The 26,687-nt window shown below is 46.2% G+C and overlaps 1 protein-coding gene across 2 annotated transcripts in view; it reads right to left on the minus strand.

Annotated features, from left to right (window-relative positions):
- The window catches only part of EVA1C (eva-1 homolog C), a 106,309-nt gene extending 79,868 nt beyond the window's left edge, over positions 1-26,441 (minus strand). The window contains exon 1 of one of the 2 annotated variants that reach the window (XM_018047722.1): positions 25,876-26,441. In XM_018047722.1, the coding sequence (XP_017903211.1) occupies positions 25,876-26,035 (160 nt within the window). In that variant the 5' untranslated portion in view covers positions 26,036-26,441. The remainder of the gene's footprint in view (positions 1-25,875) is intronic. The other variant, XM_018047783.1, reaches the window with a different exon arrangement.

Consider the following 26,687-nt stretch of genomic DNA (forward strand, 5'->3'; position numbering starts at 1 on the left):
GCCATGAAATTAAAAGACGCTTGCTCCCTGGAAGAAAAACTATGACCAACCTAGACAGCATATTAAAAAGCAGAGACATTACTTTGCCGACAATGGTCCATCTAGTCAAAGCTATGGTTTTTCCAGTAGTCATGTATGGGAGAGTTGGACTATAAAGAAAGCTGACCACTGAAGAATGATGCTTTTGAACTGTGGTGTTAGAGAAGACTCTTGAGAGTCCCCTAGACTGCAAGGAGATCCAACAAGTCAATCCTAAAGGAAATCAGTCCTGAATATACATTGGAAGGACTGATGCTGAAGCTGAGACTCCAATACTTTGGCTAGCTGCTGTGAAGAACAGGCTCATTTGAAAAGACCCTGATGCTGGGAAAGATTGAAGGTGGAAGGAGAAGAGGATGACAGAGGATGAGAGGGTTGGATGGCATCACCGACTCAGTGGACATGAGTTTGAGTAGGCTCCGGGAGTTGGTGATGGACTGGTGTGCTACAGTCCATGGGGTCGCAAAGAGTCGGACACAATTGAACGACTGAACTGAACTGAACTGAAGATATGGAAAGAACGGATGAATGGATAAAGAAGATGTGATATAATGTATATATGTATATACACACACACAATGAAATATTACTCAATCATTAATAAGAATGAAATATTTGCAGGAACATGGATGGACCTAGAGACAGTCATACTGAGTGAAATAAGTCAGAAAGAGACAGACAGAAACCAGATGATATCACTTACATGTGGAATCTAAAATATGACACAAAAGAATCTATCTGTGAAACAGGAAGAGGATCAGAGACATAGAGAAGAGATTGGTCATCACCAAGGGGAAGGAGGTGGGAGAGAGATGGGTTGGTTGTTTGAGATTAGCAGACGCAAACCAGTATATTCAGAACGGGTAAACAACAAGGTCCTATAGCACAGCACATGGAACTGTATTCAGTGTTCTGTGATAAACCATAATGGAAAACTATATGACAAATATATTGATATACATGTATAACTGAATCACTTTGCTGTACAGCAGAAATTAACACAATATTGCAAATCAACCATACGTCAATAAAAAATTTAAAAACTAAAATAGAACATGTCACTTCAAATAATGAGAACCAGTGTATTTCTATATTAGGGACAGAGTGCTAGCCTTTATATATAATTCAAACAGGCAGAACTACTTTCAGGGATTGCCTTCAGAGCAAGAGCTGTGTCTTTGCTGAACACTCAGGAGGTTCAGTGGTAAAGAATCCACCTGCCAATGCAGGAAACCCAGGAGACTCAGGGTGGATCCCTTGGTTGGAAAGACCCCCTGGAGGAGGAAATGGCAACCCAGTCCAGTATTCTTGCCTGGGAAATTCCAGGGACAGAGGAGCCTGGAGAGTTACGGTCCATGGGGTCACAAAGAGCCGGACACGATGGAGCGACTAAGCACACACACACACATACACATAGGGACCTCCCTGGTCATCCAGTGGCTGGGAGTCTGCCTTCCGGTGTGGAGGATGTGGGTTCAATCGCTGCTCAGGGAACTAAGATCTTACATGCCTCAGAGCTGTTAAGCCCATGTGCCACAGTGGAAAATCCACTGCACAGCAACCAGGACCCAACGCAGCCAAAAATTAATTAATTAATTAAAAAAATAAAATTAGTCATTCCTCCTTTTTAAAATGAAATGTTCAACCTTTAATGAAAGCCTTGCCATGAAGAAGGGAAAGGCTACCCACTCCAGCGTTCTGGCCTGGAGAAGTCCATGGACTGTATATATAGTCCATGGGGTCACAAAGAGCTGGACACGACTGAGTGACTTTCACTCCACTTGCCACGATTATCCTCATGGCAGCTCTCCGATGTGTCAGGGGAGCTGTCCACTTTCACTGACACAGCAGATCTCCTGGCCCACTGGCGGTGAGACGGAGGTGAGTTCCCGCTCCGACTCTCGACTGAGTCTCTACTCCAGGTTCAAGGGCACTTCACGAAGCCTGCCAGAATCCAAGACATTGAATAAAGGAGGAATCGCTCACTTCTTTATATCTGGTGGTGGTGATGGTGGTTTAGCCCCTAAGTCGGGTCTGACTCTTGCGTGTCCAACTCTGTCCCTGGGATTCTCCAGGCAAGAATACTGGAGTGGGTTGCCATTTCCTTCTCTATCTCTATATATACTTGGTTATAATATTATGTTCAGAGTGATTTTTTTTAATTTAAATTTTTTTGGCCTTACCACACAGCATGTGGGATCGTAGTTCCCAGGCCAAGGTTCGAACCCATACCCCTTGTAGTGGAAGCGTGGAGTCTTAACCACTGGACCAGGGAAACCGCCCAGAGTGATTTTAACCGCTGTGGTAGAGGAGCACAGAGGGTGTCGGGTGGGAGGGGGGCAGTAACAAGGAAGATGTGACTTACCCAAGAAGGAAGCAGGAAGGCTTCCAGATGGGAGGTGGTGCCTGAAGAAAGTGCAGGGGGTAACCAGGTGAAAATCAGCCTCAGGCAGCAGGGGCCACATGTGCAGGGGCTCAAAGGAAACTTCTAGACCTTTGGCATGGTCGGTGGACAGGGCATGAGGTCAGGAGCAAAGGCTGGAGAAGTTAGCAGGGCTTCCCTAAGGAGTTTGAAGTTAATCTGAAGTCAGATGGGAGCCACTGAAGGTTGAAGGTAGGCAAGTGATGCTGGTCAGATTTGCAATTCCGAGAAATCCTGAATCCAGCAGTCCGTGTTGGAGGAACTGGAGAGACCCAGGAAGAAATTCGAGTGACCGCCATCCTATGGGGGGCCAGGATGAAGGCCTGAGCTAAGACAGTGGCAGGGGGACAGGGTCAGAGGGATGGAGATCAGTGTCTACAGCACCAGTGTGCGAGCCGAGCTGGTGCACAGAGCTAGCTCCACACTCAGAAGGGCCAGTCTCTTGGTTTAATGCTCTGCTGTGACCACCTAGACAGTCTTAATAATTTAATCCTTGAACATGTGTTTTGTAAATGAAGCCCAATGGGACAAGAGGCCATGAGCATGGGCAGAGGAGACGCCCACAGTCCCTTGCCATCACAGTGTCATAAAGTATTTGAGATGTCCTGAGCAGAGAATTCCACCGAAGTGAAATTCCACCAGCAAAACTCAAAGTGAGCACCAGGAAAGCAAGTTGTGTCTCCAGCTGGGTAAGCAGACACGCTGGCAGCACCACACTCGCCCTTAGAACAGGAATGTGCTTTGGATGAGGGAAGCTGGCTGGGACATCGTAGGGAAGCTGGACAACCCAGAAACCCAGCGTATCTTCTTATTCCTGTCAGTGCCACGCATTAGCCAGATACTCATGCTGCAAATGATGGCAAAGAAGGAAAGGGAAAGACAGAGATTACCACAGCTTCTTTTCCTTTCAACCACTGCTTACAAATCAGTAAGACAAAGTAGAGAGCGGTATACACAGAAATGGGCAGTATATACACAAAACAAGAAGGCATCATTTCTGTAATTCCATACACCTGTTTCGATGTTCTTATATTTGTATTTAAAACTAGCGTCACCTAATATGAAGATGATGATAAAATCCATGCTACTAATTTAAAGGGTCCACTTTTTTCACTTAGAACAACATTGAAAAGCAAATAAACACAGTGTTAAGAAAGCTCTGAATATTAGTACATTTAACAGCTCTTCCTCCTTGATTTTGAGACAAGGAGCTCCCATTTTCACTTTGCACTGGGGCCTGCTGATTATGTAGCTGGTGGAGACTGAAATGACAGTGATTTAGCCCTAGAATTGGATGGGGACGAGGTACATAGAAACAGGAGAGATGAAGGGATCCCTCCCAGGTTCTGAACCGGTGGAGCCATCCTCCTGGGAAATTCATCATTGAAAATAGGGTCTGTGGTTCCGCTCTGAGTGCCTGTGGAGTGTCCCAGCAGTCAGAAGCTCCGGAGAGGGACCTGGGAGGAGGGAAACCAGGAGGCAATCTGCAAACAAGTAGTGGCTGAAACCCGAGGGGACGGCTAGTGTGAGAAGAACTGCGGCAGGGGCACCAGGGGTGCAGACCTCGAGGAGATGGGAGGACAGAGAAGACCCTTTAGGGGAGACGGAGAGGGAGGGAAGACAGGAAGGCAGAGGAAGAGGCCCAGTGTGGCTGCCAAGGAGATGTGAGAAGTGACACAACAGCCAGAGGCGGGCATCACGGAGGAAAGCGGGGGGATCTTGAGGAATGGTCTGACCTCTCTGAGCCTCAGATGGGCGCCTATAAAATGAAGGTAACAGTAAGGACACATCTCAGGGAACCGGTGTCAAGATTAACTGAGCTGTGTAGGGCTCAGAACTCTCCTGCATTCATTTCCCACGGTTTCTGTAACAAGGTACCACAGACTGGCGGCTGAGGAGAACAGAAACGTATTGCCTCACAGTTCTGGAGGCCGGAAGTCCAAAATCAAGGGGTGGATAGGGCCACACTCCCTCTGAGAGCGCCAGGGAAGGCTGTGTTCCAGGCCTCTCCCCCAGCTCTGGTTGTTTCCTGGCTTGTGGCAGCGAAACTCTGATCCTCACGTGGCCTTCTCGCCCTGTGTCTCTGCATCCAAACCTCCCCTGTTTATAAGAACACTTATCAAATATTGGCTCTTCACATCAGGTGGCCAAAGTATTGGAACTTCAGCTTCAGCAACAGTCCTTCCAATGAATATTCAGGGTTGATTTCCTTTAGGATTGACTGGTTTGATCTCCTTGCAGTCCACTGGACTCTCAAGAGTCTTCTCCAGCACCACAGTTCAAAAGCAACAATTCTTTGGTGCTCAGAGGGGAAAGAAAACTTACAATCCTAACTGTCGGATTAGGCATCATTGTATAACAACCTCATTACTTCTGTAAAGATTTCAGTAAAGATTACTTCCGTAAAGACTCTGTCTCCAAATAAGGGCACAGGTACCATGTAAAGACTCTAGTATCTTTTCAGGGGGGACATCCAGAGTCAGCTGAGGATAAACATTTATCTTTATTATCATTACCTTCATTAGTTGCTGTTTGGTTCAAAGGTATGAGGAAGTGACCCAGGGACAACGTGAGTTTGGGGAACTCAAATTTGTTGTGGCCACCATCTCCATGACAACATGACATTTCCCCAACAGCCCAGGTGAAGGTAAACATATGAAGTAAGGAGAGAGAACAAAGAAAAGGGAATGACGCATTCTGATAATGAGCCAAAGACAAGCATGAGCAGAAATCGCGACAGCAGCTCGAGGGAAGCTGCTTGCTGACCAGCGAGGCTTGGTATACCAGATGGCCAGAAATAAATACCATCCCTTCCCTAACTCAGTCAATAATCCACGGTTCCCTACATGCACACAGAAGGAAAACCGAGTTTTGATCATTTATTAAATAACAGTCTTCGTCTGTGGAGTCACAAGGTCTTCTGAGCCAGAAGCAAAATGGATGCCTTCCACCAACTGAAGTTCTAGTGTTCTTTGAAGTGGTAAGAACCACAACTGATCTGGAGATAAGCAGTCAATAATAAAAAGGTTGAGTTGCCAGAAGTGTCAAACTGGTCAACATCTTAACAGGAATTATGTCTGGGGCTAAACTGGAAGCCATTGATCTCAAAGGAAAAGACAGATGGATCTGTGAGGTGCATCAAAGCCTAGAAACAGACAGTTGCTCTGCTTTAGATGGAGGATTGAAAAGGAATATTTTAGTCCTCACCAAAGGCACAGGTAAGCAGAGGCTCTCTTCCTTGCCTCCCTCCCTAATCTGAAGTTCCTTCCAGAACAAATGCTCTCCTGTCACTTCATCCCAACACCAGGAGCAATACTGGCAGTGCCTTTCCTGGACTAGTTCCCTTTGCCAAAGCTCCAGGTTCTGGAACCTTTTCCCTTTCCCCTCTGTACAGATGTGAGAGTTCGATCATAAAGAAGGTTGAGCACTGAGGAATTGATGCTTTTGAACTGTGACACTAGAGAAGACCCTCCAGAGTCCCTCAGACTGCAAGGAGATCAAACCAGTCACTCCTAAGGAAATCAACCCCAAATATTCATTAGAAGGACTGTGGCTGAAGCTGAAGTTCTAATACTTTGGCCACCTGATGCTCAGAGCCCATTTATTCGAAAAGACCCTGAGGGTGGGAAAGACTGAAGGCAGGAGGAGAAGGGGACGACAGAGGATGAGACGGTTGGATGGCATCACCGACTCAATGGCTGTGAGTTTGAGCAAACTCCGGGAGAAAGCGTAGGACAGAGGAACCTGGCGTGTTACAAAGAGTTGGGCATGACTGAGTAATGGCACAACAACTTCTGCTTTAAGACTTGCTTCTCCTGAGTTCAAGGCCCAAAGAACTTTGCTAGACATATTGCCACCTACAGTGACTCAGTCTGTGTGAGGATGGCTGATGATGGCACCTTTCATCTAAAAGTCATCTTCACCAAACATCAAAGTCACTTCAGAGTAACAGGGTTACCAATATCCTATTCCTCACCATGCAACGCTGACAATAACACAGCTTCATTGCTGGGACATTCTGCACAAATACATAAGAAAAAAAAATCAGACAAAGCCAGTCTAAGGATGCTCTATAAAATGAGCATCTCATAATCTTCAAGAATGCCAGTGTCGTGAAGGATACAGACTGGAGAGCAGTTCTGGGTTGCAAGGAGACTAAAGGGACATGATAACTGCAAATAACACACGGTCTGGGATCTTCTTGTGCTCCCAAGCACATTTTTGGAACAAACGGTGAAATCTGAATGAGGTCTGTAGATCAGAAAGCAATAGGGTAGCAAGTTCCTATTTTGATCCTGATTTTGATCATTGTTCTTGATTATGTAAGACAGTGTCCTTGTTCTTAAGAAACACAGGGGAGTCCATGGGAGGAAAGGACATCTTATCTGCAACTTAGAAAAGAATAAGGGGAAACCTGACAAAATGAAAACATTCAGGGAATCTGGATGAAGGCTATAAAGGAAGTCTTTGTACTAATATTACAGATTTTCTGTGTCTGGAAAAATAATAAATACTGAATTAATATATGGGTAGATTTAAGAGTGTGCAGTGCTTTCCAGCAAGTCTCAACCATGACTGAAGGGCAGAACCACCTCCGGAGATTTAAAAATATCCATGCCCAGGTCCCAGCCCAGAAATTCCAATTCAATTAGCCTGGGAAGGAGCTCCAGACATCAGTATATTTGAAAGAACCCCCAAGGTGATTCTAGCAGGAGGCCCAGGGGAATAATAAGGGGCCAGTTCAGCCCGTGGTATTGTCAGATGAGGGGAGAGCTCTGAGCTGGGGTCTTTCTGCACCCTTCATGTCTGTTCCTTTGGAGGGCTGATCCTGAGATCCAGCACAGTGACCCCAAACAGGAGCAGAATCCTCCTGGGTCCAGTCTTGGTCCTGTATCTAATAAGTTGAGAGACCTCGTGGCAAACTCCAGCCTGGGTTCTCTCTGCTGTGGGCTGAGGTTAACAGAGAGCAGCTTCCAAGAGAAACGAGCTTCCAGGAGGAGGATACATCTCTGAGCTCTGATGCCCCGATGCAGCAGGTGTGCAGAGGACAGCCTGACATCCTCATGGCAGAAAGAGATGAAGGCAATTAGGGCTGATCAACTTCTGGTACTGCTGGGAGGTTCTGCCACAGTTGGGTGACTCCCAGCTGCCCTCTCTCCCTTCCCAAGGACCGAAGTCTAGGATGGTTCTCTGGGAAAGGGGTTGGAGGAAGCAGGAGGACACCCATTATCCCCCACATGGAAAGCAGGCGAGCTGGGGAGGCCAAGTTCCCGGGGGGCACTAGGTGGCTGCCTCTATGGTGCTCTGTAAAAGGAAGGTGTCCTCACTGAGAACTAAGGGGGCGTGCTGATCCCAGACCTCAAAGCTGCCCTGCTGTGGACTTCTAAAACTTCCATGCCCAGCTCAACCTTCTAACACTGCCCTGCTTGGAATGGTGGCCCCAGGTCACACGTGGCTACTGAGCCCTTGAGATGAAGCCAGGCTGAGTTGAGATGAGCTGGAAGTGTAAAACACACCCCAGGTTGTCAAGTCCTCATAAGCAAAAGAGAACAAACTATCTCATTAATAATTAATTTTTAAAAGCTTGAAATAAAAATGTTAGCTTTGAAGTCTCATAAAAATATTTTTTAATTAAAAATCAATAAACACTACTGATTAAGGTGGAAAGGACCATACTTTGGGAACACTGGGTTAAATAAAATTTCCTATGAAGATTCATTTCACCTCTTTTACTTTTTCTAGTATGGCTACCTGAATATTCACTGAAAGGACGGATGCTGAAGCTGAAACTCCAAAACTTTGGCCACCTGATGTGAGGAGTCAGCTCAGTGGAAAAGACTCTGATGCTGGGGAAAGATTGAAGGGCAGGAAGAGAAGGGGATGACAGAGGATGAGGTGGTTGGATGGTATCACCGACTCGATGGACATGAGTTTGAGTGAACTCCGGGAGATAGTAAAGGACAGGGAAGCCTGGCGTGCTGCAGGCCAAGGGGTTGCAAAGAGTCAGACATGACTTAGCAACTGAACGATAATGAAAGGATATTTAATATTACCTCCATGGATTACATCATATTTCTGTTGGATAGCTCGGTTTCTAAGATCTGCCTATTGTCCTTTCAAAATTTTAATTCCATGGTGATAATTAAATTAAAATCCAATTGAGGAAGGATTTAGTATGCAGTGGAGTCGGCCCTGGGCCCCGAATGCCCTGCAGTGAGAAATGCTTAGCTGTTTCCCCTGGTTCTCAGGCTTCGGTGATTCCAGCAAATTCACTCTTCCCCACAACCTGAGAAAATGCAGATATGGACAGGTAACGTCCATACCTCACAGTCTGCTGGAATAATTATGATAAAGATGTGAATTTACAGCCAGGCACTTAGGCCTGCAATTTTAACCTCATTTGTGAGGCTGAATCACAAACATTCGATCTTCTTCAGACTCTCAGTATATCAGACTGCTTATATGCTGCCTAATAATTTACCTTTGCCACAGAAAGAAAATACATAAGTTGGTAATGAAGATGAATGGTGAATACTCTCAAGAAAGACACAAAGGCTGTAGCAAGTCATAGTCCAGAAGGTTCCACAGAAGACTGTAGTTTGAGCTTAGGTCACATGTCACTGTCTGACTACATTCTGAGGATGAAAGGCCCCTCACTTGTGTGAGTGTGTGTTTGTAAGTGTGTGTGCGTCTGCATTCAGTTACACACACAGGAGCAAAAAACTAAGACACTCCCTTTGGCCAGATTTCCTTGCAGTAACAACCTGGGGCCATGGAGAGTGATGGTAGATTTATCTTCGTTTGGTTTCCAAAGCTCTTCCAGGGACCAATCTTCTCATCCGTGGTCTGACTCTATCTTGGACCACATGTGCAACATGGATAGTACAATCTGTCTTGTGTGTGAGGTCCACATGTTAAATTTCCCATTATGGAAAAAAATACAAACTTTGAATTCAGTGACTGTCCAGGCGTTTAAGGGAGCTTTCCAGAAACCAGGAAGAAGGAAATAGAGGCTGTTTTGCCAAGGACCGATGGTGCTGTGCGCAGAGCCCAAAAGACTGGTTTGGGTGAAAAGTCACTCCCATAAGGTAGACTGGTGTTTGCAATATCGTAAAGAATTTTCCCGGCCCAGAAGCTTGCAACATACTCAGTATTCATGGTTCAGCTGAATCCAAGGGTTGAATACCATGCTTTGGTTCTTTTTTTTAAAAGCACAGTATATAATGTTTATCATACCTCCCCTGGTAGCTCAGACGGTAAAGCATCTGCCTACAATGTGGGAGACCTGGGTTCAATCCCTGGGTCAGGAAGGTCTCCTGGAGAAGGAAACAGCAACCCACTCCAGTATTCTTGCCTGGAAAATCCCATGGACGGAGAAGCCTGGTGGGCTACATACTCAGTATTCACGGTTCAGCTGAATCCAAGGGTTGAATACCATGCTTTGGTTCTTTTTTTAAAAAGCACAGTATATAATGTTTATTAATATTAACACAGAGACATAGATGATAAATGTGTACTCTATATTAAAATGTCGATGGGGTGAGAAAAAAAAATCACTGTCCAGTGTTTAATATCTGGGGAAAGAAACAACTAGGAAAGCACAACCTTGCAGAAAAGCTTTTATCTGCTTATTTTAAAATAACGTTATTTATTTATTTATCCTTGGCTGTGCTGGGTCTTCACTGCTGTTGCAGGGTGTTTGCTTCTTATTCTAGCAGCTTCTCTGGTTGCAGAACACAGGCTGCAGGGCACTCAGGCCTTGGTGGTTGTGGCGCATAGGTTCAGCAGTTGCGGCTCCCAGGCGCTAGAGCACAGGCTCGGCAGGCTCGGCACACAGGCCCAGTTGCTCTGCGGCACGCGGGGTCTCCCAGGACCAGGGGTTGGAAACCCTGTCACCTGTATTGGCAGGCAGATTCTCCACCATTAGCTCACTAGAGAAGCCCCTTTTCTGCTTATTCTTACATTTGTATCCACGACTGATGGTGAGCTCGGTACCCAGAAGCACATACCAAGTGCAAGGAGCATTTGGGAAAATGAGTAATGTCTCTATGTCTACATTTTCAAATGTGTACTGATAAAAAAGAGACTCACAGACATACAGAATAAACCTATGGTTACCAAAGGGGGAAAGGGGAAGAGAGGGATAAATTGGGAGTTTGAGATGAACAGATACACACTACTATATATAAAAGAGATAAACAGCAAGGGCTTACTACAGGGAACTATACTCAGTATCTTGTAATAACCTATAATGGAAAAGATCTGAAAAAGAATATATACATATATATATGAATCATTTTGCTGTATACCTGAAATGTTGTAAATCTACTATATTTTAATTAAAATGAAATAAATTTTAAGTGTATTAAAAAAGAGAGAAGATAATGTAAGAAGACGCTCTGTATATGTGTCTATATATACACACATAAAGCTTCCCCAGTGGCTCAGTGGTAAAGAATCTAGCTGTCAAAGAGGGAGACGCAGAAGACTCAGGTTCAGTCCCTGAGTCAAGAAGATCCCCTGGAGGAGGGTGTGGCAACCCACTCCAGTATTCTTGTCTGGAGAATCCCGTGGTCAGAGGAGACTGGTGGGCTACAGTCCATGGGGTCACAAAGAGTTGGGCATGACTGAAGTGTGCCATAGAGAGAGGAAAATAACAAATATGGTCAAATATATTTTTACTTTTATTCTAAGAGGTCATATACATTTTAGAGACATACTGTACTTTGCTTTGGAACATGATGCTTTTTCATTAAAACGATGTCAAGGGAAGAGGCTTTGATTTCTAAATATGAATGGATTCAGAGAACTCAAGTTCTCTCACACCAAAATGGGCAGAAATGAGAAAAAGAAGCGAAGCCCTCCTGTTGGACAACATTCTTACATCACCCACTTTAAAATTAAATCTGAAACAGAGTTCTGACAGGCCTGCTATTTTCTTCAGTGCCAAGAGGCACACAATAGACCTTTTTTTTTTGGACAAAGCTCTTAAAATGCTTGGAGATTCAGATGTACTGAGTCACGGAACTGTACAAATACTGCACACCCATTCCCGCCGGTGCCCCTGCCCGCTCTTTTGGAAACAATACTATATTTTCTCTGTGTTTGGCAGAAGGAAAGAAATATTTTAATTAGAGCTGCAACCTGTTTGAAAGAAGGGTGACAGGAACGCAAACTCTGACATGGGTAGCTGTCCTCTGGGCTGGTGGCCCCTGGGCAGAGGTGGGTAGTTATCATTTCAGAGGAATCCGCTTGATTCTCCTATTCAGTGTGGGCTCGGTAAGTCCCACGACCATTGAAACTGCAAATGTGGCCTGATAGGTGATGCCATTCAGCACAGAAGAGTGGACAGGACTGCCCTGAAGTAGCGCTAAATGATTCACCCATGCAATCAACATTCTCAGATCCATCTTTGAATGAAAGTCTTTATATAACATGCAGTACAGAGAAGGCGTTCTCACGGCAAGAACACTGGAGTGGCTTGCCATTCCCTCCTCCACCGATTCAATGGACGTGAACTTGGACAAACTCCAAGAGATGGTGAAGGACAGATAGACCTGGCGTGCTGCAGTCCATGGGTCACGAAGAGTTGGACACAACTTGGTGACTGAACAACAACAACGCATAGAAGAGGACTTGACCTTGCATAGAAATATCAGCGGATCTATGTGCTTTCTGTCTGTGGGTGCAAAGGTGGGGGCAGGGGTCAGAGAAGGTGCAAGAGGAACAGAAACGGGAACAGAGAAGGAGGCAAGTAGGGGAAGGCAGTGGGAGGAACCAAATCTGCACGTGGTTTTCAAGACTTGCTGTCTTCCTTTTAAAAATTCAAGTCAAATTGTTCCTCCTCCTACCCCATGCCCACAACTGCCTTGCTGATGTTGTGAAATAATTGAGAAGTGTTGCAAAGACATCCTTGCACTGTGAGCGAGCAACTGACTTCAAGTCTCAACAACTCTCCATCTAGAGGGATATTTTAGACTGACGTTGATGATGGTGAGTATTTGAGCTTGAAATAAGGAGGACAAAAGGGCCAGTTGTTGTTCAGTCACTAAGTCACGTTCAGCTTTTTGAGATCCCATGGGCTGCAATACGCCAGGCTTCCCTGTCCTCCACTGTCTCCCTGTTTGCTCAAACTCTTTTCCATTGAGTTGATGATGCCACCCAACCATCTCATCCTCTGTTGCCCCCTTCTCTTCCCGCCCTCAATCTTTCCCACCATCAGGGTGCTTTCCAATGAGTTGACTGTTCGTATCAAGTGGCCAAAGTACTACAGCTTCAGCGTCAGTCCTTCCAGTACACATTCAGGACTGATTTCCTTTAGGATTGACTGGTTTGATCTCCTTGCTGTCCGAAGGACTCTCAGGAGTCTTCTCCAGCACCACAATTTGAAAGCATCAAGTTTCCAGCACAGGCAAGTTCTGTAAGGAAGGTGAGGGTGGAAGGAACATGAATATAAGTCCCCTAGGGGAGAGTGTGAGGACACACAGCTGTGCCTGGATCGCCATGTCCTTGGCTTCGAGGAACTGAGAGTTTTGGGTGGTTGTGTGAGGCAAGCTGGCCATGAGAAGCGCATCGTGGAGCTGTCTCTAGGTTTTCCACACTCAACTTCAGTGTTTAAAAATATGCCACACCTTCTTGAGATTCCAAATATGTAGAAAATAAAACCATGGAATGTCGGCTGGTCTGGCCCAGTATTCCTCAGCCTCAGCGTGAGGACCGAGGGCCAGGTCATTCCCTGCCGTGGGGGCCGCCCCGTGCACTGTAGGAGGTTTAGCAGCATCCCTGGCTTCTACTCACTAGGTGCCAATAGCACCCCTAGTTGTAACAAATCCAATTGCCTCCAGACATTGTCAAATATTCCTCAGGGAACAAATGTTTTCTGGGTTGAGAATCATTGGTTTATCTATTACTTTATTGCTTACTGAAACATAGTTGATGTACAAGGTTGTGTTAGTTTCAGATGTGCAGCACAGTGATTCAGTGTTTTTGCAGAAATAATCCATTACAGGTTATTACAAGATACTGGGTATATTTCCCAGTGAGTGCGTGCATGCGTGCACGTGTGCATGTTCAGTCGTGTCTGACTCTTGGTGGCCCCATGGACTGCAGCCTGCCAGGCTCCTCTGTCCATAGGATTTTCCAGGCAAGAATATTGGAGTGGGTTGCCATTTCCTCCTCTAGGGATCTTCCCAACCCAGGGATCGAAGTTGGGTCTCCTGCATCGGCAGGTGGATTCTTTACCACTGAGCCACCTGGAGGGCCCATAATTCCCACTATTATAGAGTAAATGCTTGCTGCTTATCTATTATATACATATAGTAGTTTGTATCTGTTAATCCATGTCCCTAGTCTATCCCTCCCACCTCCCCTCTGAATTCTGGTAACCACTAGCTTATATGTCTATGAGTCTGTTTCCGTGCTGTATATTTATTCAGTTGTATTATTTTTTCAATTCCACATTTAAGTAATACATAGCATTTGTCTTTGTCTTCTTTTGTTAAGCATAATATTGAGAATCACTGGTTTAGACTCAACATTAGAACAAGCAAAATTTGCATTGAGGGAAGATAGTTATCTACTCTAAGGACCACGTGGAATCTTTGGTGAAGACTGACAAGCCCTAACAACCCGCCTTGATCATCCAGAGAGAAACACAGAAGTCTGAGACAAAAGCAGGCCTTTTTCCTCAAAGTGCTAGTTTATGGCTTAGGGACCCATAACACTACACATAACCCTGGGGGGAAAAAATCCTGGGGCCCTTTGCTTTAAAAAAGAAAGAGTCCTTCACACTTAAAGTGAGCTTTAAAGAAGTGAAAACACAGAAGACCACAGGCTCTGGTCTGTAGAATTCACAGCCTGCAGGACTGACTCCACGCAGCATTGGGGCCTCGGAGACCCCTTTCCATCCTGAGGCTGTGGAATGGGCAGCCTCAGGATGTCTTTACATCCAGTCTGACTTATTCACAAAGCATTTGGTATGGTTAGCCTTGGGAGGTGTGTTTAGCCTCACAAAACAGAGGAATGTGTTTAAAAACAACTGTCCCTTAATTTCACCATCACATGAACAAAAAAGGCATGTCAGCCTGAACTTGGGTCAGTGTACCTTTTTTTTAATAGAAAGGAGACTCTAATCTTATACACTCCCTTAAGCATATCCCTCAAAAGCTGTACAAATTAGCCTTCTAGATAAGATCATGCGTTCTCATCCCCACCTGTCTCCCGGTGAACAAACAGAGAACAAAAAGGGCTCCCTGACCCATGTCTCTCTCGTTCCAGAGTACAGTACTATGATTGATTTATGATTTCTAAGCCTGAGAACTTTGGAAGCCGCCAAACATGAAAAGAGTGAAAACTCTTCTAAGTCAAGAGAAAAAAGGGAAGGTCTTGGTAGCAGAGCGCCCTTCTCAGGCTCTGAAACACTACTCTGAAAGCTGTCACGAGTATGCATCACTTGGGCCTTTGCAGACAAAAAGGGTTATTTTATCCAGATTATTCCCCCACATTGCAGGGGAAAAGGGACTCATTTGTAATCATCAAAGGAATGCTGACAGGCTTGAAACGGGATTACATTCTATTATCCTCATCCGAATTAAAGATTTGTTTTGGAGATCTTTCTTAGGTTTCTTCCTCCCTGCTCCTCCAACTCCAAATGAGGTGATTTGTATTCGTGGGACATCTGAGGCAGACATGAAATCAGACGGTTTGCAAACATACACTTCAGATTCAGTGGCCTGAGTTTTGAATTTTAATGTTGCCTGGTTCTGTGTGTGTGTGGACAACTAGGCTCTCAGGTTGAGAGTAACCCCAATCATCACTTCACTTCATTCCCTAACTAGTTAATGCAGGAGACATCCAACATCAGGAGCCTGAGTGAACAAGGGATACAGGTGTCCAGAAATGCAAGTGTGGAAGTGGAAAATCAACCCATGGGCAGCGTTGTCTGGTAGGTCTATGGATACGCTTGTTATTGGTGTTATTCAGTTGCTAAGTCATGTCCAACTCTTTGTGACCCCATAGGATGGATATGCTACTAATCCCTCAATTCCAAGCTCTGTGGCTTGGGTACCATTTGAAGAATGTGACTGGCCAAATCTATTCTTCATCCCTCAAATTGCTTTGTGATGAGTGCCCATGAAACCACTGAGAAGGGAGCCTCCCTGGGACAGACTGACTCTTTAGAGCAGGACTATATGATACTTAGCATAGCATCTGAGACCCAAAAGACTTGAGAACATTTCCTGTTCTTTCAGACAGACCTTCCACTATATAATCACAACAGAACTGACGCCTACCATGAAGAAGTCTTGGGTAACTCAGGTTGAAAGCCGTAAGTCAGTGGAAGAGTTCAACTGGGTCGAAAACTTCAACAAGACAAAAAGCTATGTCTTGATCTTAGCTGATGAAAGAGCAAGACATCTTAGAGAAAATCTCAAGGCAAGGAGATGACACTCTCTAAGCAGGAAAGAGCAAAGAATATAGGTAAAGTGCATTAGAAGCTGTGCCATTTCTTTGCTCGTCATGTCTTTATACCACAAGCCTTCTTTCTAGACTTACTGTTCTTCAGGAAATATGTCCTCTAGTAGTTCTTTCAATGAGGATTTATTAGTGGTAAACACGTCCTTATTTCACACTCTTGCAGATAGTTTAGCTGGTTATATAGTTCTGCACTGACAGTTTTTTCCCCCAGAACCTGGAAAATATTTCACTGGTTTCTGACTCTCATTGACATGGCAAAGCCCTTCCAAATGAAAAACTTTTTGCCTGATTGTTTTAAGACCATCACTTTGTTTTAGAATTTTGTAGTTTTAGTATGATAGAAATAAATTTATTTTGCTTGGGATGCTTGACTCTGAATCATTCATCAGCTCTTCAAAATTGACTCTACGATATTATCACTTTGAGTGTTGTCTCTCCCCCATTTTTCCTATTCTCTTTTTCTAGAATACTGATCACCTGTGTGTTGAATCTTCATTCCATTTTCCATGTCTTATAAGGTTTTTTTTTTTTTTTTCATGTCTTTATCTCTTTTACTGCATTCTGGATAATTTTCCTAGCTTTATTTTCCAGTTCACTATTTCTCTCTTCAACTACATTTAATCTATCCATCAAGCCTTGAACCTTGGTGAATATATTTTTTCGTGTTAGTTGATATATTTGATTCTATTAAAAAAATAGGCCTGCTCTTTCTTGATAGCGTTTCTTCTTCTTCTGGATTCTTTCCTTTATTTCTTTTTATGTTTTATATCCCCTCTTATTTATTAAACACTCTGTGGTTTTGCTGCTGACTGTTATTCATACAGTGCATTTTGGATTGCATGTTCACAATCAGCAGAATTTAATCTACCAGAATCTTGTGGGGCCTGCATTGATGTTGCTATACAGGGAGTATTTGTGGGTTTTTTCCAGGTACCTTGGGGCGACTTTTTTAGTTTCTTAGCTTAGGGTTTCCTGGTAAAGGCAATGTGAATTCAAACCCCAGATTCTTGCAAAGGTAAGTGTGTGGTTACATAGTTTCAACAAAGATTATTTTTTCCTCTAATCCTAAGCCTCCTGAGAAACCTATATGCAGGTCAGGAAGCAACAGTTAGAACTGGACATGGAACACCAGACTGGTTCCAAATAGGAAAAGGAGTATGTCAAGGCTGTATATTGTCACCCTGCTTATTTAACTTCCATGCAGAGTACATCATGAGAAATGCTGGGCTGGAAGAAGCACCAGCTGGAATCAAGACTGCCGGGGAAAATATTAATAACCTCAGATATGCAGATGACACCACCCTTATGGTAGAAAGTGAAGAGGAACTAAAAAGCCTCTTAATGAAGAGTGAAAAAGTTGGCTTAAAGCTTAACATTCAGAAAACTAAGATCATGGCATCTGGTCCCATCACTTCATGGGAAATAGATGGGGAAACAGTGGAAACGGTGTCAGACTTTATTTTGGGGGACTCCAAAATCACTGCAGATGGTGATTGCAGCCATGAAATTAAAAGACGCTTACTCCTTGGAAGGAAAGTTAGACCATCCTAGATAGCATATTGAAAAGCAGAGACTTTACTTTGCCAACAAAGGTCCATCTAGTCAAGGCTGTGGTTTTTCCAGTGGTCATATATGGATGTGAGAGTTGGACTGTGAAGAAAGCTGAGTGCCGAAGAATTGATGCTTTTTCACTGTGGTGTTGGAGAAGACTCTTGAGAGTCCCTTGGACTGCAAGGAGATCCAACCAGTTCATCCTAAAGGAGATTAGTCCTGGATGTTCATTGGAAGGACTGATGCTAAAGCTGAAACTCCAATACTTTGGCCACCTCATGCGAAGAGTTGACTTACTGGAAAAAACCCTGATGCTGGGAAGGATTGGGGGCAGGAGGAGAAGGGGATGACAGAGGATGAGATGGCTGGGTGGCATCACCAACTCAATGGACATGAGTTTGGGTAAACTCCGGGAGTTGGTGATGGACGTGCTGTGATTCATGGGGTCGCAAAGAGCTGGACACGACTGAGTGACTGAACTGAACTGAATCCTGAGCCCAAGCTGAGATGTTCCTTGTCATCTTTCTTTGCAAGAATGCTGATTTGTTTCTCACGCACCTTTTTATGAGTGTTTAGCCCTTCCAGGCCCTGGCCTTATAAGGAGATCTTTATTCCAATTCCTCATCTGACATTGGTCTAATGCCTTCTCTCTTGCCCTCACGTACCCAGTAAATTCTGGCTATAAAACGCATCAAAGGCCCTGGTGTAGCCACAGGTTCAGAGCCAGCTACTTCTTCAGTTCTCTGGTCTCTCTTCATTTTGTTCCCTGGCTACTCCTTGTGTTTATTCACTCACCCAAGCATTTAAAGGATGTTTGCTATATTTTACTCAGCAACTTTAAATAATTTGTTGGGCAAATAGTTCAGTTCAGTCGCTCAGTCGTGTCTGACTCTTTGCGACCCCATGAATCACAGCACGCCAGGCCTCCCTGTCTATCACCAACTCCCGGAGTTTACCCAAACTCATGTCCATCGAGTCGGTGATGCCACTGAGCCATCTCATCCTCTGTCGTCCCCTTCTCCTCCTGCCCCCAATCCTTCCCAGCATCAGGGTCTTTTCCAAGGTGTCAACTCTTCGCATGAGGTGGCCAAAGTATTGGAGTTTCAGCTTTAGCATCAGTCCTTCCAATGAACATCCAGGACTAATCTCCTTTAGGACGAACACCTCCAGAACACCAGTTCCACCATATTTCCAAGAAATGAATTATAGACCTTATTTTGTAATCAGTTATTTGGGGCTGGATAGTGCTATCTCTTGGTGCCACGTGGAATGGACAATACCTGCAAGTCCTGAGAAAGATTTGGATTTGACATATTAAGAGATAAACATTAAGACATGACATTGTTTTAAACAACTTATAATTGATTTGCTTTAGTATTAGAAAGCTGCCTGCATTCAAATCTCCAAAAATTACTTAAGCTCTCTGGCTACTATTTCTTCAACTTATAGAGAAATTTCCTTCATAGGGTTGTGAGGATTAAATGAGTTAATAAACATGAAGTTTTTAAAACACTCTGTGGCATAAAGTGCTTTATGTATTTGATATACTATAGTATTTTTAGCTAACTTCTCTTACTTGTGCTAAGAAAACCAAGTAAAGAATTTACCCCTTATGTTGGGTCAGAGTTTAACCTGAGGTGGCACACACATAGGGGCCAGTGAAGGAGTAGCAGAATTAGAGGCCTCAAGGGGAAAGAGGGGCTTCCCAGATGGCTCAGTGATAAAGAATCCGGCTGCCAACGCAGGAGACACAGGTTCAATCCCTGGGTCAGGAAGATCCCCTGGAAGAGGAAATGGCAACCCACTCCAGTATTCTTGCCTGGAAAATGCCATGGACAGAGGAGCCCGGCAGGCTATAGTCCATGGGGTCACAAAGAGTCGGACACAACTGAGCGTGCACCCACGGGGAAAGAAAGAAGCTCAAAGAAAACCCTTTAGAATCACCTGGTCAGCCACCCTCCCATCTGAGAGACTCCTTCCAGTGCTGAAACCTAGGTGACTCTAGGACGGATGTTATTCAGGGAAGCTAGTGCATTCTAGAAATATACAAACACACCAGCCTCATTAAAGTATCATAAAAGTTCAGAATGCCTCACCGTATGCATCCACATTCATTACTCAGCTTGAATGACAACAGTATGGATTTTTGAAGTGAGATAATTACTGGATTCACATTCTTCCTCTAAATTTTACTGGCAGTTGTGGGAACTGGCGTGGTGGGCAAGGAGGCAATAGGGCTGGGCCACAGGGGAGTAGGTGCTGTTTCAGTGTATATTACCCCCAAAGCGGTGCCTTTCCAAGAATTTTGCAAGTGCTGTCAGGATGGCTGAAAATACTAGCGGTCTCAAATAATTTTTAAATCATGAACCCCAACAGCAAAAACATTTTGAGATATTGCATTTAGAAATTCTGTAATGAATCAACTATATTTCAATAAAATGACATTTTAAAAAGAAATGATGAGCTGTTGTACTGACAAGTTGTATGCTTTCTGTTTGTTTGTTTGGTTAGCCATGCTGCATAGCTTACAGGATCTTATTTCCCTGACCAGGGATAGAATCCAGGCCGTGGCAGCAACAGAGCCAAATCCTAGCCACTGGACTGCCAGGGAACGCCCTCAATCTGTATGTTAATTAGAAGCAAGAAATAGCTTCTTTTTTCAAGATAGAAATATGTTCATTCAAAAGAAGTTCTAACATCTTTCTACTATACCCACTGATTGCCTTGTGTCCACACCTACTGTGGATCAACAGTGTTGAGAAGATGTTGAAGGAAGAAATGAGAAAAGGTCAGTCTACTCAGAGGACAATTGAAATCTCTATGAGGAGTCCAGCTCAGCTCAGTTCAGTCGCTCAGTCGTGTCTGACTCTCTGTGACCCCATGGACCACAGCACGCCAGGCCTCCCTGTCCATCACCAGCTCCCGGAGTCCACCCAAACAGAGAACTATCTAAAAATGTCAGGCAAACTGAGGCATTTTTTCCTGGCTTTGCCCCTGACTCAGCGCCCACACGGGCCAAGTCCTCCAGCCTGGTCCCACCCCTGGGCCCGTGTTAGGGTCTGCCTCTGCTTCCGAGCTGGGGGTCTCCATCAAGTTAACTAAGCCCTCTGAGGCTGGGTAAAGTGAGATTTCTACTTAACTCACAAGGCTGCTATGAGGATGAAGTCAGATAACACTATGCTCAACTAACTTTCACTCCCTTCTTTTCTCTTCCTCCCTCGAAACTACTGCTAGGCTGCCTTTTCCAATAAAGCGCCAGGGAGACCAAAGCCATCAATTACGGGACCACTCGCCTGCCCAGACTCCCCTTCTCGGCTACAGAAAGAGCCGTCAGAACACTTTTTGAATGTAGTTATTTTCCATGGAAACAGGCTAGAGCTCTGAGATGCTTACTTTTCATCCCTCTTCTTCTATGAAAGCTGGACAACTCCTTTAGACATCCACTTTGTTTTTCTTTGGTGACGAGCTGCCTTTTGGCTCCATCAAAGTCTTGAAAGTGAAGACAATCCCGAATTAAAGTATGATATGACCACGGGATGATAAAAGGCAGACCTGTGTGACGTGCGTGTCTGTGTAAGTTTGTGCATATCTGTGTGCTGGGACACAGCAGCAGAGTGAGAGCAGGGGACATACATCCTGGTCTCCCTGGCAGCGAGCCCTGGGGAGGGGTGTGGGGGAAGTGAGACCCAGTCACACCCGTGTACCCCTGGATGAACTGCGCATGGTTCATCCCTGCCCTCTGACATGGGCAGCAGTGGTCCTCCACTCTGGCTGCACTCTAGAATTGCCTGGGGGCTTTGGCAAAGAGATCCATGCCTGGATCTCCCAGGTGAATTTCATCAGAAGCCCTGGGTTGCTGCTAGAGCATCCTTATATTTGTTTAGACTCGAGGGATGTTAGTGTGTCAGCCAGGGTTGAGACCCACTGTTTCTCTAAGCAGGAAAGGAAGGTTCAACCTCTTCTAAATGGACCATTCCATCAGGACAGAGTTCCCACTCCAGGGATCCCAACCAATGGAACAACCATTTTTATATTTTCTGAAATTCTTTTTTTTTTTAGTTTTTTTTTTTTTCTTTTTAATTTGGCTGCACTGGGTCTTCACTGTTGCTCGTGGGCTTTCTCTAGTTGCAGGGGTTACCCTCTATTTGCGGAGCTTGGACTTCTCATTGCAATGGCTTCTCTTGTTGCATAGCACAGGCTGTAAGGGAAGCAGGTTTCAGTACTTGCAGCTGGAGGGTTCCAGAGCACAGGCTGAGTAGTTGGTGGTGCATGAGCTTCGTTACCCCGAAGCATGTGGAATCTTCCCACATCAGGGATCAAACCCGCATCCCCTGCATTGGCAGGTGGACTCCTAACCACTGGTCCACAGGAGAGTCCTACATTCTGAAATTCTTGACCAGTGAAATAAGGAGTTAGGGTCAGGCTTATCTGCTAGGCTGCAAATGATCTGATAACAAGCCCCACATCTTGTCTTGGCCCCTTGGGCTACTGATGGAGGCAGGAGGGTAGGACACCAGCCCGGAGACCCCCTTTGATCATGCAGTGCCCTTTCTTTGAGGTCTGGGGACGTCTGGGAACAAGCAAGGCCTTAAAAGCGGCCCCACTCCCCTTGTTTCTCACTTCCTTTCTGTTTCCCACATTCACCATTCTGTGCCCGAGGGTAAAACCAAACGTGTCAACGCATGATCATGACTCTTTTTGTCAAAAGTCAGGAGTTTCCTAGGAATCCAAGTGGGAACGTGATTAATTTTCCATCCGTTCCTTCCCTCCCTCATCAATCACTTTGAACATCTTTGAGAAGAAAGAAAAGAAAAAAAAAAGGCAAAACAGAAGAGGGAGAAAAGGAAAGAGCAGAGAGAGAAGACCGTGCCTGCTCTCTGCAAAGAATAAAGCCATCAAAAACATATAGATAAGTAAACAAGATGGGACGTCCCTGGTGGTCCAGTGGTTCAGAATCTACCTTGCAATGCAGGGTTCAATCCCTAGCCAGGGAACTACTGATAGGATCCCACATGTCTCAGAGCAACGAAGCCCAAATGCCACAACTCGAGAGTCCAAAACTAAGATCTGACACAGCCAAATAAGGAAATAATATTTTTTTAAAAAATGAATGAGACCTGAGGGACATGGCAAACTAAGTTCAGAGACACGCTGAAACATCACTCTTGAAAGCCAGACCACATGTAGAAAGGATCTTTAGGATCTTTTTAATCGTTGGAACCAAAATGGCACCCCTCCCTCCCGTCTGCCCTCATCCTGCCTTGTTCTTTGAACAAAGATGATGCTGACATCATATTTCTATATATGAAAAAAATATATATATCAGGACCTCTCCGGCTAAATCCTCAAGTTGGGAATGCAGTCAAAAGAACAGAACGCTATCCCAAAGAGGAAAATGGATGAACGCCAAGCCCATTTGAGTTTGGGATTAAGGATCAGAAGCACTAATTTTGCATGAACTGTTCTTGCCTTCCTGGGATGTGTTTTTAATGCAGTGATGATAGCCTTCCAGTGGCCGCTGGCAGCATCTCAGTGTCTTCAGGGAGGAGAGAGAAGGGGGTGTTTAGGGAGCCTGTTTCCTAGCAGGCTTGGAGGTGATTAGCACAAGTCACGAGCATGAAGGGGGAGGAGAGGAGGCCCTGATGCAGCCTCTGGCTTATTAAGAGTGAGATGTGATGCTGGAATCCCTGGGGCAAAAAAATCAATGACCCAGGAAAACTACACCAGCTGACAGCCTTAGGGAAAAAAAAAAAAAAAAAAAGCTCAAGGAAGAGTTGCAAAGAAGAGAAAGGCTTAAGTAACTTTCCAAAACTCTGTGCTGCTAATCTCCCAGGAGGCCCAATACTGTACAGACAAAGGCTAGGACCCCTTTCATTTCAGCACTTTCTTTCACCTGGATTCACCATCCTGCTTCCATCCCCTTCTTCACAAAGGCTGAAAGGGTCCCAAGTTCCCTCCGCCCTCCCTCTGTCTGGATTTTTTATGTTTCCTTGTTTAGAAAAACAAGCAAGCAAAGACATTGTCAAACGCTGCTCTCCAGGGCTCAGCTATCACTGCAGGCTCCGAAGGGGAGGGTCCACTGTCTCTTTTCAGGCACTGGCTTCTACACACCCCTCTAAGTTCAGGAACAGGACCTCTTGTTCCCAGGAAAGCAGGAATCAGGCTTTGAGGCCACAGAGGTGGGAGTTGGGGAGGGGTGTGTGTGTCTCTCTGTGTCTGTGTTGGTTTCACATGACCAGGATCTACTGTGTCAACTAAAGCTTTCAACTCAACCCTCAGACTGTCATCTTTGGAGCTTAGGAATTTTCTTGGATGCTGTATGTCACGTGGCTAAGGGGGTCCCTAAAGGTTCATTAAGTTTCAAGTCAAATGAATCAATTTTGGAAGACATTATCTTTCTCCCTGAGCCTTTTCTAATATTTCCCTAAAGCCATACAAAAGCTAGAATTTAGATCTAAACATGAGTGTGTCTGTGGTTTCAGGCAAGGTTATTTTTCTTTTCTTCTCCCCAAAAGGCTCCCAGACACTTTCTCCCTGGTCTTCAGATCTCTAAAGAGCAAGGCTGACAAGAGAAAACATAGGGGTTGCCTGGCAATGTCCCCATCAACCGAATATTGGCTCAGGGACTCTCAAACCCTGGAATCTAGGTTCCCACTAAAAGCACAAGAAAATTTCTTTTATCATTTAATCATTTAGAGAAATATGTATGAAAACATCCACTTCCAAGTTTAGAGCACCCTGTTTGACAGTTCAAGTTCACCCTCCGAAACAGTTGGTACCTTTAGACAGTTCCAAACTTGGGTGGTAACCTAGAGACTGCTTCAGGGATTGCAACCGCTTCACTAAAGAAACAAGCTCTAAGTGCCTGTAATCTGTGAGAACAATCTAATGGTTACACCACAACGGTACCTAAAGCAATATTTGTTCAGTTACAGTGATGTCACAAAAGAAAGGCTTGTTGGCTTTCTTCTGTTCTTTGCTCAACAATATTCGCAGCCTGCTTCAGACTGCTTTCCATAGCTTAAATCAGCAAAGACAGAACTTTTCTAGCAGCCAAGAAAGTTCTATTACCAAAAAAAAAGTCAATAGCACTTGAAATTCAGCATTTTTCCCAGCACATTTACCACAGCGCTCTGACCCTCGGTCTTAAGGACCTCAGTTTCCTTGCCAAATAGGCATGTCTTGGCTTCCTTTGCGAGGTAGAAACACTGCCTTGATATTAAATATTCAAAGCAAAGAACCTCTGACCCGAGGGCTCTCAGCTAACAATGACATTCTCTGTAAGTAAACTAGAAACCCAACTCAGCTTCTGGTTTGCCAGTGTCCCTTGCCATGTACTAGCATACTGCACAAACAGGGTCTGAGGAAGGAGCCTTGTTGACTGTGATTACACCGCAAAAGACCTTCAAGGCAGAGATGCGGGAAGCCTGGCCTTGACAGGAGATGCTGGAGAAGGCAAAGAATGGGACTCAGAGCTGCTTCCGGGGCTGGGCAGGGGCGAGGAAGGGGTGAAGGGCTACCAGCTTCGCCAGACGGAGACCCAGGTCTGATTCACCTTTGCAGGATGTCTCAGCAAGCGCAAAGGTAATTTAAGAGTGCTGTCCCTCTAGCCCCCATCAATTCAGAAACCTCTCTCCCTTTGTGGCGCCCCACCTACAACCCCACAACTATTTGAGATCGGCTCAGTCTCCCCCCAAAGAAAAGCCTCATCGGTTACTGGGAGGGGAAGTCGTTGTTCTTTTCTTTTTTTAAGGCGATAGGGGCTGGAAGGGACCAACTCTGGTGCCTTTTGGCGGTAAAGTCTTACCCCTGAGTTTCCTCTCTCCGTACTGCAAGCTTCTACTCGTCTCTCATGGCATCTCCACCGGACCTTCCACCACCCCACCCCCGGGTTTTCCTCAGGTCTGTTGGCAAAGACTTAAGGTCAAATGTCTCCTGGACTGGTCTCCTTACGTGGGCACCCGCGAGGTCGGCTGGGGCACACCCAAACTGCGCGTAAACCAAACAGGTACAACGTAGACCGCAACACGTGTACCAACAGCGCTGAGCTCGGTGCACAGGACTCAGCCTAAGGTGCTTTAAACCGATACGCATCCTTCGGAGTCTGGCCCCTGACCCTGGGATACTGACGAGGTCAACTCATCGGGAGACAAACTCCAAACACTCTACCCACCCTTCTTTCTTGGGGGACCCCCTCTGCCGGCATCCCACGTGTAGTTACTTATATGCGAAGAGTTCGCATCAGGCAAGAAAAAGTTAGGGCTCCTAGCTCGCCCTAACTTTCAAGCGACCCGGCCTTGCCCCCTCGGGCGCCGGCCCCCAACCGAGGGCTCACCTTAGCGCCCCGCGGCGCCGGGGGCCGCTCAGCGAGGGAGGTCGCTTCTTACCGGAGAAGTCGGTGAGCGCCGCTATCTCTTTGGAGCAAACCAGGACGGTGCAGTAGAAGAGACGCAGGAGCTGCCCCGGAGGCTCTACCTGCCTGCGGAGGCCGGGATGCTGCGCGGGTTGCGGGGCGGACGGTGGGCGCGCGTGGCCGGGCAGCAGCATGATGTGCCGCGCGACGGAGCGCGGGCGCGGGCCCGGGGCGCACGGGGGATCGCGGGGCGGAGGGCGGCGTCACATGGCAGGACGAGTCGGTAGCCGACGTCTCCGCGGCCCCCTGCCACCTCCCGGCCCAGGCTGCCAGCGCCTCCTCCTTGCCGCGGGCGAGCACCGGCTCCCGAGCGCAGAGGAGGGGGCGGAGACCTGGGGCGGGGCGAGGAGCCCCGGGAAGGATCCGCGTAGTTTCCCCGAGAGGAAATCTCTGCTGCGGGCCGCGCAGGAGGAAACGAGGGCGGGGGGCGAAGGGAAAGTGTAGCCCCTTCGCGCCCCCGAGGCTGCCAGAGGCCGGGGCCCTGGCGCGCTGCGCGCCGCGAAGGGCGCCCCCAACAGCACGCGACTGGAGCGCCTTGCACACCCCGGGTCCCCTCCCCTCTGAGACCGCCCGGCACCCCCGGCCAGGCCCGCGCTGGCCCCGTGCCAGCCTCGCCCTGGCCGCCGGAGGAGCGCCCGTGACGCACTTTGGAGCCAGCGCCGCGCGCTGAGCCCGGGAGCCCCGGGGCGGGGCTGAGGCCGGGGTGGGGGCCTCGGGAAGGTGGGGTCCATGAGGTGTGGGACCGCAGCACTGACGTCTTTGGCTCCCGGCCGCGCTCCACGTGCA

The sequence above is a fragment of the Capra hircus genome, chromosome 1 (genome assembly GCF_001704415.2).
Source record: "Capra hircus breed San Clemente chromosome 1, ASM170441v1, whole genome shotgun sequence".
Classification (NCBI taxonomy): Eukaryota; Metazoa; Chordata; class Mammalia; order Artiodactyla; family Bovidae; genus Capra; species Capra hircus.